We start from the raw sequence: 11,812 nt of genomic DNA, 5'->3' as shown, positions 1-11,812 counted from the left end.
AACTGAATGAGCTAAAAATAATTGTATAGTTTTTGTAACTCTTATTAAAAATATTGCTGATTTTTAAACTTCTTGTTTTCCAGGCATAAGGGAACTTGTTTCTTTTCTTAAAGCAGTTTGGTAAATTGTACCTTGATAAGCAGTATTACAGCATTTATATTTTTCTCCATATCTGATCCCTCCAGAAATTAGAAACTCTTAATGAGTATTGTTGTTCTCGTGGCAATGTGTTTGTTTGCATAAATCCAAAAAGAATCTGATTTCTTCATAACAGGACATAAGTCAGTTTCCAATTGTGGTTTTATTAACCAAAACTTTACTGAAATGTCGTGTCTGAGAGACATGCCAGGACTCTGGGTGTCACCAGAAAGCTCTAAGGAATGAAGACTGACTTTGAAGCCGATAAGCCCCTTGGATAAACAGCCTGGTCCCTTGCTTGGTCACGTAGTTCATGACAGTCTTTCCAGGTAAGGAACGAAGGTTGCTTTCCTGAGAGATGGCATGAAAGGAACCTTAAGACACCTGTAGGGACCTCAACTTGAGGAATGCACCCCAATTCTGTAGGTATTGCAGGCGAAGCCAGATAGCAACTGTGTGGCTTGGCTTCTTTGCCCTGTGAGTAAACTTTCTCATGAGATTCCAGTAAAGAATATATTTTTAATAGTCTATGTGATCAACTGTTATTCTTGTTGTGTTCATGAAAACCATCAGGCCAAATTGTAGCTAAGCTTAATAAAGTAAATAAATTGGTCTTAATTTGGCTCTTTCATAAAAATGAGAGTGATTTTAGGGAGAAAATTTATTTCAACAGGAAATTATTAGAACTAAGATGTTTTTTCCTTCCACCAGACAATTTGTCATAATTCTTACTGTTCTAACTTTTGCCCAGTAAAACTAAATTTTATAACACAGCTTGTCTCCACCAGGTTACAAGCTCTACTTGCACCTAGGGAATACCACCTCTAGGCATCATTGCCACCTCCTTCTGTGGCCAGGCCTCATTGTCCCTCTGACAGAGAGCAAGGATCTCTGGGCTCTGAAAGGACTTCAACCTTCATCAGGAGGAAGTAGTTTCAGAAGTGATCCTATGTCTCCTTTCCCTGAAAGAATTCACAGCTAAGATCCTTGAGGAGGATGTGGTAGGCAATTAGACAGACATGAGCAGAGCAAGGATGATGGGCCAACTGGAGGAGAGATGGACCCTGAGATGTACTTCTGACCACTCCAACTGCTCTGAAGCTGACCTTTAATTCTAACTAATTAGAAAGAATTTATAGTTTTGGTATAATAGAAGGCATAGAGATGAAGGAAAAGAAAAGTAAAGTAGACAAACTGAAAGGGACTAGGTAAGTTGCAGAGCTCTGTGTAAGTTGCAGAGCATCTGTGAAGAGTTAGAGTTGAGGAAGTAAAAAAGGTGAGAAGGTATATAACAGGAAGAAAGGGTATTAGAGTAGAAATACTTAATAGCAGGCATAAGGCATGGAGATACATTTTTGAAGGGAAAGAAAGAAAGTGAGTTAAAGTTGTAAGAATATTTGTAAAAATCATAGAAAAGTGTAGGGAGCAGCTTTAGGGTCAAGCCTCGGGCTGACCTCTGTCAGGGCCACAAACAAGTCCCAGCCTGGAGGGCAGAGCTCTCCTAGCATAATTAAGCCTGACCTTGTAGCCCTCCCTAATTCCTTCCTAATTTGCTAGTGGGCAATGGGAGGTGCAGCAAGGGTTGCCAAAACAAGAACATTTGTATACCTGTTAATCTACCCTTGTTTTAATCAGACTATAAAATAAAGCATTGGCTTGCAGGCTGGGTCTTCTGTGTCCTCATCTAGGCACGGGAGACCCACCAAGACCCAACTGTATTCTCTTGTCTGTCTTTTCTTCAATTCTTCACCGCCCCTCCTCAGGTTCACCCTTGGCCTTGCTGGCATGGCACAGAAAAGTTGTAAAGAGAAATCTTAAAAGGAAACTATAGGTATACTAAATATTAAATCTAATTATATAAATAAATCTAAAGTAAAATAATACAGAATTTGTTTGGCTCTTTTCCAGTCTGCTAAAAGGGAAAGCTTCTTTACAAAGGAATTTACTACTATAGTACAAGGTTGATAGGTATCAACCAATCTACCTAATGGGGAGGGGGATGATAGGGGGTACTTATAATCTAATAGATAGAGCACCTGAATTAATCTAAAAAGTAATCCTATTATTTTTAAATCTTAGAACACATATACTTATGTGAATAGGGGGTTAAGTTTCTTATCCTATCTAATAAAAGAGTAATATGCAAATTAATCATCACTCTGCTACACTCACAAGCCACACCCACCAGCCAATCAGGAGCGAACATGCAAATTAACCTAACCAAGATGGCTGCAGCCACAGAGTGAGCAGGAGGCTTGGGTTTCTCCGGCAATGAAGGAAGCCAAGCTTTCCTGCACTCCCTGGTGGGCCCAGGCCTCCACTCAAGGCTACAAAGTTTCAATTATAGAAGATAAATAAATCCCAGATACCAGGGCCTCCACTTGGGTCGCCAGGGGGTGTGGCCGGCCTGCAAACCACCACAAGCCCCTTGCCCAGGCCACCCCATGCCCCAAGGGAACTCCCACCCTGATCCAAGACACCCTTCAGGGCAAACCAGCTGGCCCCAACCCGTGCACCAGGCCTCTATCCTATCTAATACAAGAGTAATATGTAAATTGACCATCACTCTAACACACAAGATGGCTGCCCCCATGTGGACACAAGATGGCCACCACAAGATGGCCAGCAGGGGAGGGCAGTTGGGAGGGACCAGGCCTGCAGAGGAGGGAAGTTGGGGGCAACCGGGCCTGCAGGGAATGGCAGTTGGGGGGACTCAGGCCTGCAGGGGAGAGCAGTTGGGGGGTGACCAGGCCTGCAGGGGAGGGCAGTTAAGGGCAAACAGGCTGGCAGGAGAGCAGTTAGGCATCAATCAGGCTGTCAGGGGAGTGGTTAGGGGGTGATCAGGCTGGCAGGAAGAAGTGATTAGTGAATTTCGTGCACCGGGCCTCCAGTAATACATATAAAACCTTTGATTCTTAGGCAAATACAGGAAAACCTCCCCGCACCCCTACCCCCCCCCCCCCAGGAATGCAGCTACGTGCAGGCCTGGGGGTTCACAGACATCAGCTATTGTAATTAGTCATCAGGCAATGAGATGATGTTGATGAGCTGATTTCAAAAATAGGCTTAATTTTCCCACGGAAAATATACTCACATCTTAAGAAGTACAACAGAGATAACATAACCTTGACAACTCTTAGGAGGCTGGAAAAAAGGTGGCTGTGTATGTGGGGAGATAGCAGGCCCCGGGGTTTGTTCCCAGGACTGTAGCAACTCCTGGGCCTCCAACAGCTTTAGTGTAAAAGTACCAATTTTTTTCCTTTATAAGGAGAGTGCCCCCTCACCCCATTGCTGCCGTTTCTGCACCCTATTCAAGGGCACTTCTACAACTCCAGCCCTCTAGGATTAATACTTGGGGAGGTTAAATGATTATTTCCCATATTTTTTCTTTCTCAGTAGAATCCTTCCATTACAGACAGACAGACAAGAATATCACTAGAAACCAAACAACAAAGAGACACAAACAACAATCAACAGAGACACTCTTATATACGATATTTACAGGTGCACATAACCCACAGACAAGGCTTAATGAATCAGAATTCTTTCCATGGATCTTTCAGAAGATGTCTTACTGTGCTCGGGACTTACAGCCAGAATGTGGGACTTAACAGCCAGAATGTGGCCCAGAGGGCTGCCAGCTGGGGTTGCTAGTGAACACCCACAAACAGAAACAGAAGGTACCTTAAACATGCCGATCTTACAGCGCTGGAGACTTACAGATAACAGGTGCTGATCCAACCAATAGCGAAGGCAACTGGCCAAGTTCGTAAGCACTTGAGGAAAGTCCTCGAGTTAAATATCTCGGCAGCTGCTAGGGAGTTTCCCCGAGGTGTCTGTAAGAAGTTTCCCAAGTCCAGGCATCCACCCTGAGTCCTTTGTCAAATCCCGAAGCGTCTTACCTTAGGGCTCGGAGAGGGTATCCCAGTGGAGTCACCAAAATATGTTACCAGGAAACCCCCGGTTGGGCTCAGGCTGCCTGTTGCTGTGTCCAATAACGAAGGCAGGGTTGAATCATTTTAGGTCTTTAATGAGAAGGCCAGCCAACCAAGAAGACAGGGCATTTACAAGCATCAAATCCTGCCTTCTAGCAAGGTGCGGGGGACAGGAGTATAAAGGGGAAGAGGCTAGGGTGCTACGTGCAGGCGTGGGGGTCCGCAGCCGTCAGCTATTGTAATTAGTCATCAGGCGATGAGATGATATTAAGGAGATGATGTTTTGACTCCTGGTGGGTCGTCTGACCATGCTTATTGTTTCTGCTTGCTGGATTCACAGCTGAGTCACCTCCTCAATTGCTTTGCACAGGCCTTGAAAAGGAAACTTAACTCCTATTCACATAAGTATATGTGTTCTAAGATTTAAAATAATATGATTACTTTTCAGATTAATTCAGGTGCTCTATCTATCCTACCTAATAAAAGAGTAATATGCAAATTGACCATACCTTCACTACACCCACAAGTCACGCCCACCAGCCAGTCAGAGTGAGTATGCAAATAAACCCAACCAAGATGGCTACAGCCACAGAGAGCAGGAGGAAGGCTTGGGTTTCCCAGGCAACGGAGGAAGCCAAGCTTTCTGCCTGCCCTTGCTGGCCTAAGCCTCCACTCAAGGCTACAAAGTTTCAATTATAGAAGGTAAACAAATCCAAACAGAAATGGCTGCTGGCCACAGAGCGAGCAGGAGGCTTGGCTCCGCTCCAGGCTACAAAGTTTCAATTGCAGAAGGTAAATAAATTCCAGATACCAGGACCTCTGCTTGGGTTGCCAGGGGGCGTGGCTGGCCTGCAAACCACCATAGGCCGCCCCATGCCCCAAGGGAACCCCACCCTGATCCGTGACACCCTTCAGGGCAAACCAGCTGGCCCCCACCCATGCACCAGGCCTCTATCCTATCTAATAAAAGAGTAATATGCAGATTCACCATCACTCCAACACACAATATGGCTGCCCCCATGTGGTCAAAGATCCTGCCCCTATGTGGACACAAGATGGCCACCACAAGATGTTGGGAGGCACCCTGCCTGCAAGGGAGGGCAGTTGAGAGGGACCAGGCCTGCAAGGGAGGGCAGTTGGAGGCAATCAACCATGCAGGGGAGGGCAGTTAGGGGTGACCAGGCCAGCAGAGGAGGGAAGCTGGGGGCAAACAGGCTGGCAGGGGAACAGTTAGGCATCAATCAGGCTGGCAGTGGAGTGGTTAGGGGGTGATCAGGCTGGCAGGCAGAAGCAGTTAGGGGCAATCAGGAAGGCAGGCAGGCGAGCAGTTGGGAGCCAGCAGTCGGACATCCCTGGAGGGGTCTCAGATTGGAGAGGGTGCAGGCTGGGCTGAGGGACACCCCCCCCTCCATGCACGAATTTCATGCACCGGGCCTCTAGTTCTATATAATAAAAGCCTAATGTGCAAATCCATGAATGATAGAATGACGGTGGAATGACTGTTCGCTATGATGCACATTGACCACCAGGGGCAGATGCTCAACACAGGAGCTGCCCCCAGTCGCAGGCCCCAGACCAGCGGCTCCTCCTTCTTCCCCCCATCGCCCTGCTGATCTCCCCACAGATTGGCCCTGATTGCAGGCCAGGCCTAGGGACCCTACCCATGCATAATTTCATGCACCAGGCCTCTAGTTAGATTATAAGTCCTCCCTATCATTTCCTAGAGCTTTCCATTGGCAAATGCTGCCTCCTGGAACTGAGGGACAAAGGTTTTGAAATAAGCCTTTGCTCTTTTGGCCATTTCATTTCCAGCCCTTCTGGGGCTTATTGGATAACTTTTGGGGCCTGGGAAGAAAGCTCTCACTATTGGGAAAGTGATGTGGTTGTGGGAGGGTGCGAGTACCGCATTTACCATTGCTGCCATCTTGACTGAAAGCCCCATTTGAACCATTTTTAAGGGTGCACTTTAGTGGCATTAAATACATTTACTTGTTGTGCGACCATCACCACTAGGACTCGTCTTTCTTTTCTTTTTCTTCTTCTTCTTTTTTTAAAATCTTCACCTGAGGATATTTTTCCATTGATTCTTAGAGAGAGGGAAAGAGAGAGAAACATCAATGTCAAAGAAATACATCGGTTGGTTGCCTCCTGCACGAGTCCGGACCAGGGCCTGGGGCGGGGTGGAGCCCACAACTAAGTACAAGCCCTTGACTGGAATTGAACCTGGGACCCTTTGTCCTCAGGCCAATGTACTATCCACTGAGCCAAACTAGCTAGGGCAGGACTTGTCTTTCTTAAACCCAGAAACTCTCTAGATGATGCCTAGGATCTGAAAATGACAGTTTAACATTTGCTAATAAAGCATAATAAATTTTACTTATTTTCAGAGATAAAGTATCTTTCTAAGATTCTGGACTTCTTTCCTGAACTTGGCAACATTTGAATTATCGTGTAGTGATTTAGAGCCAAACTTGCTGATTTGAGTTTTGGGTTTCCCACTAGCTCGATGTATGACCTTGGGCAAATTACCTAATCTTTCTGTGTCTTAGTTTTCATGTCTTAAAGAAGGGTCATTGGGTGATTTAGTGAACAAAGCATGCTTGACACATAGTAATTGTGATGTGTTAGGTATTGTTTTCATTCTTAGAAATAGTGTCTTCAAATTCTCTTTCCTGCTGGACTGAAGTGCTATGAGGATAGAGACTGCATCAGTTTTGTCTACTGTTATTGGACTTTTTTGCAAATACCTCAAATTGGTGTATCTCTCAGCTCCTCCTCCTCTGCCTCCTTCTCTTTTTCTTCTTCCTTTTTGCTTAAAAAAAATTTTTTTTTTGTTAATTTGTAAATGGAGTTGTTGAGAAAAGATTAAGATGGGTGACTACTATTCATGAGATTCTGGGTTTTATTTTAAAGCTTAAGTGAATTTGGGGAAGGAGGAGGTCAGAAAAATGGACATTTTTTTAAGACAAAAAAAAAAAAAGGCTGGAACACTGAAATCCTGAGCTCTACAGTATGCATCTGCCTTTAGGAGGTGCTGTTGATCAGGATTATCCTAAAGCCAGCAAAGGAAAAGGGGAAGGGCAGAGATGACATCAGCAGGAAATTAATATTAAACCTGAGGGGCCAGTAAAGTCAGCAGCAAGTCTTAAGTTTTCCTCCGTGGAAATAGATGCTTTCTTGAAACTTGGAGCACAGAGAGGATCCTAATTTCTTTAAAACTTTGTTTTCAGGTAATCTCCCCAAGAACTACTTCCTTCCAGAGGATCCGTGGACTCTGATTTGAAGGTATGTAATTAACATCTTTTCCCTCCCGAGGGTCTTACACTCCAGCATTTCCCCCTTGCTTTCTGTCATAGAAACTTGCCAAAACTCTTGTTTTCAGCAATGGCACTATTTCTGCCTGGATTTATTAGCCTTCCCAGGGAAAACGAAAGTTTAAAAAGCCCTAGGAAGGCTTCGTTCGACACAGCCTTTTACCAGCAGAAATACTCTAGTCTCCAAACAGGAAGCTAGAGGTTTAAGAACTTCAGGAAACTTCAAGGCAAATGTATAATGTGTTAGAATAGGAAGATCCCATGGATGATCCCATTTTTTTTTCCTTTTTCTAATCATGAAAGTAATATGTGTGTATTGCATAGGATTTGAGAAACACAGGAGCCCAGAAGAAAATTTATATTTTATATAATTATACCATCTAGATATACCCACTCTTCGTTATTGATGTTTCATTTTTGCTACGTTCTCTTTCCTTTAAGGAAGTAGTTTCTTCTTTCTAACTAGCCCAGTCTTGCATAGTGGATATATACCTTGTCCTTATATTATGAATAATATTACATTGAAAAATGTTATCAATTTACTGATCCTCTTATTCGTATGAAATTTAGTGTAGAAAAGACCAGTTTGTGAACTAGTTATGTGGAAATCTTGACTTAGTTACTTGGTGACTTTCTATATTGATTTGAGCAACCCTTGTCTAAAACCTCCCTGTATGTCTGGGAGCTAGGATTATGGCTGCTCTTTCTGTGGGTTACAAACCGGTCCTGTTATGGTTAGTAATATTACCTTGCTATCCTTGAGTTGGTAAGCACTTCAGAAATATAACCCCCACCCCCCGCTGCTTTATTTCTAAAATATGGGGCATAAATCTGAGTGCTAATTCTGCCATTTGATGGCAATGACTTAAGAGTTCCAACCAGACCCTGGCAGCTCGGCCTAGGGTAGCTCAGTTGGTTAGAAGGTCATACGCCGAGGCTTCCGGTTTCGTCTCCAGTCGGGGCACATACAAGAATCAACCAATGAATGCATAAATATGTGGAACAACAAGTTGACGTTCCTCTCTCTCAAAATCAATCAATAAAAAATAAATTTAAAAATAGAAGGGCTCCACCCGGAAGACCAACTCCAACGGGAACGGTTGTGCTGAGTTGTCCATTTCACTGGCTTCTACAGGGACATTTTGATTTCAGAGAAGTTAGGGTAAATGGGCTCCCAAAAGCTCCCTGCAGACCTCCCAAAGGGTCCACACGCAAGTGTTGTCTGTTGGTTTTTGAAATAACTGTGCAATCATTTCATGTCAGTAACTTTTACGTTTCAGCACTTCCAGGAAGGTCTAATGCCTGGAAGGGAGGAGAGGGCCTGGGGAGTGGAGGCGCCCCATGTCCCGACTCCCTCACGGCTACCCCATCTCTCTGTCTCTTCCAGACCGGCCATGTCATCTTGCGTCCAGAGTTGTATTTCCAGTCTGGAGGATAACGGTAGGGAGACGTTGCGCAGAAGGCTTCTGAATATTGATTCATACCTTGGAGACCTAGAGGTGGAAAAATTAAAGTTTCTCTGCCGAGACTTCGTCGCCCACAAGAAGCTGGAGAAGGCCAGCTCGGCCTTGGATATTTTTGAGGATCTCATGACCGAGGATCTGCTGAGTGAGAAAGACCCCTTCCTCCTGGGGGAACTCCTCTACATCATGAAGCAGAACTCGCTGCTGAGGCACCTCAACTACACCACAGAGCAAGTGAAGGGTCTGCTGCCCACCCGGAAGAGGGTGTCCCCATTCAGGTGAGGAGGGGACTGCCATCAAGGCAGAATGGGTTTCCAGTTAGGGGTCATTCCGGCCACTGGGCCTTGAAAGGAGACTGGGGTTTCATGATCTCACTCACATGTGGAATCTAATGAACCAAATACACCGATGATCAAAAATAGACCCAGAGACAATGAAGCATGAACCTCAGAGGGAAGGCGGGGCTGGGAGGTGGGAAGCAACCAAAGAACTTGTATGCGTGTATGCATAACCCGTGGCCACAGGCAGTGGGGTGGTGAGGGCCTAAGGGGCAGGGAATGGGAGAGGGCTGGGAGAGGTTAATGGGGGAAAAGGAGGGCCTATGTAATACTTTCAACAATAAAGATTTTAAAAAAAGAAAAAGAAGGAAGGAAGGAAGGAAGGAAGGAAGGAAGGAAGGAAGAAAGGAAGAAAGAAAGAAAGAAAGAAAGAAAGAAAGAAAGAAAGAAAGGAAGGAAGGAAAGGAAGAAAGGAAGAAAGGAAGAAAGGAAGAAAGAAATTAAGGAGACTGGAATTAAGATCTCTTAGGTCTCTTTCTTCCTTTTTTTAAAAATATATTTTATAGATTTTTTACAGAGAGGAAGGGAGAGGGTTAGAGAGTTAGAAACATCGATCAGCTGCCTCCTCACCCCCCACTGGGGATGTGCCCGCAACCAAGGTACAGGCCCTTGGCCGGAATTGAACCCGGGACCTTTCAGTCCCCAGGCCTACACTCTATCCACGGAGCCAAACCGGTTTCGGCAGGTCTCTTTCTTGTCCACCTCCTTGGGTGCCACTGATCTAGCAATGCTAGGAGATGTCTCAGCTCTAGGTGCTGTTGGGGTGAAAGGCTGGGATTCCCGGGGCCTGGCAGGGGCTTCCCTCGGCGTCGTATCTCACCGCCCAGGGAAGCCCACCCCAGCACAGCAGGCCCAGGCTTTTCTCCTTCCCAGTCTCCGCGCCCTCAGACAGTCCTCTCTTCCGGGTGTGTCTGCCCGGATCCGGTGATTTGAGGGGGAAAGAATGCATACTACCAGTCAGCAGAGTGAACATGTTGTCTCTGTGTGAGGGAGGGATATCATTTATGGCGTGTCTGGTTGCATGTTTTGGGTGAGACGTAGAGAGGTAAAATGCAGACGTCAGGCCTATCATGGCCAGACCTTGGACACCACTGTTTTACCTTGTCCCCTGACATAGTGGCTGCAGAGAGCCCCTCACAAGGAGGAGCCCCTCACAAGGAGGAGCCCCCGAAGTGCTGTCTTATGAATCGCCTGGGTGGTCATGTCCTTCAGGGCTTAACATTTGGACTGGCTCCCAGAACCTGAGCTCCCCTCGGCTCAGCGCGGGAATGCTGGAAATCGTTACTCCCACAATGCCGTTCAGCAACCGAGGGCTGGTCTCTGGCGTGCAGAGGCATCGGTGTGTGAGTGGAAGGTTCAGCTTTTCTGGTGATTCACCATATGACTCCCCAGAAGTCGGGGTATTGTCCTTTCTTTCTCAAGAGTGGACTTGACATTGCCCGGCATTAGGTCCTCTGTGACAAGGGCCTAGAGAGTGACCCGGAATTCCTCCAATGGAGTTGGGAGATGGAAAGCCAAGTCGTGTTCTATGCTTTCCTGGCACTGGCCTTGGAACCAGAAGGCCTGTCCGAACTGTTTACGGTGTTATCTTAACTTAGGAGGCCACTTGGAAGCGCACAGCTTTTAGTTTTTGAATCTGTGAAGTGGGATTAATCACAGGCTGTGGTCATGTTCCCGAGACAGAACCTTGGTAGATGCCCTTGATTCAGAGTGCGGTCCCCTGCCCGCGAGGCTTCATTTGTCTCTTTGGGTGTGTGTCTTAGAAACCTGCTCTATGAGCTGTCCGAAGACATCGACTCAGAGGCCTTGAAAACCATGATCTTCCTTCTGAAGGAGTCCTTACCCAAAGTCGAGACGCCGGTGAGTGGGTCACACAGAGTGGGGTCTTTGTGAGCATCGCTTTAATCCGCGTTTGGGAAGATGCTGGGAAGGGTTTTCAAGGGGGTTTACTTTTTGCGGGAGACAGTATCATCGAAGGTTAGGAACATCGACGCTGGTGTCGAACGGGCCTGGATTCGAGTGCTGGTTCTGCGACCAGTTTCTCCACATGTGAGGCTAGCGATCAGAGATTTCCGAGTCTCCCTGTTCTCATGTACCATGCCAGCTCCTTCCAGCACGGTTGAGGGGATTCAAGAAAATAATGTACATGAGGCATGAGCATAGGGCCTGTATTTGACAAACAGTAGCCGTGCAGTAAGTGATTAACTGCTGCTGCCATCCACTGCGTCTGATGATACAGAAATGTTCAGAGCACAGCCAGGAGACGAGGAGGTGGGACATAAAGGCAGAGGGGGACTCATCGCTCGTCACCTACACTGATCGAGGTTCTGAGGGAGCCGGGGGTCCTTTCCCGTGGACTTCGCAGGGTCTCCCCTGTAAGGTTTCTATGGAATTCAAATGAAACAGTTTGAAGATGTGCTTTGAACTAATAGTAATGCTTTTAATGTTAATACTATGCTCTTTGCTAATATTCTTACTGTATTGGTCACATTTGCTAATATTCTTGCTATATTGGCCGGGAAGTAGCTGCGTGTCTCTCTTCTGGGCCTCGAGACTTTATATTTTCTCTTTTGACTCCAGTAGCAGCTTGTGGCAAGCAAGTTAGTTAATTTCTGAAGGGACCA

At 46.0% G+C, this 11,812-nt stretch overlaps 1 protein-coding gene across 1 annotated transcript in view; it reads left to right on the top strand.

Moving 5' to 3' along the window:
* The first annotated feature begins 7,056 nt into the window (after positions 1 to 7,056).
* The window catches only part of CASP10 (caspase 10), a 35,178-nt gene continuing 30,422 nt past the window's right edge, over positions 7,057 to 11,812 (top strand). The window contains exons 1-3 of the mRNA XM_028153107.2: positions 7,057 to 7,358; positions 8,775 to 9,128; positions 10,952 to 11,048. Of these exons, the coding sequence (XP_028008908.2) occupies positions 8,782 to 9,128; positions 10,952 to 11,048 (444 nt within the window). The 5' untranslated portion in view covers positions 7,057 to 7,358; positions 8,775 to 8,781. The remainder of the gene's footprint in view (positions 7,359 to 8,774; positions 9,129 to 10,951; positions 11,049 to 11,812) is intronic.

The sequence above is a fragment of the Eptesicus fuscus genome, chromosome 11 (genome assembly GCF_027574615.1).
Source record: "Eptesicus fuscus isolate TK198812 chromosome 11, DD_ASM_mEF_20220401, whole genome shotgun sequence".
NCBI classification, from domain to species: domain Eukaryota; kingdom Metazoa; phylum Chordata; class Mammalia; order Chiroptera; family Vespertilionidae; genus Eptesicus; species Eptesicus fuscus.
Note: the sequence above shows the minus strand (reverse complement) of the source record. Positions and strands in the feature narration are given on the sequence as shown.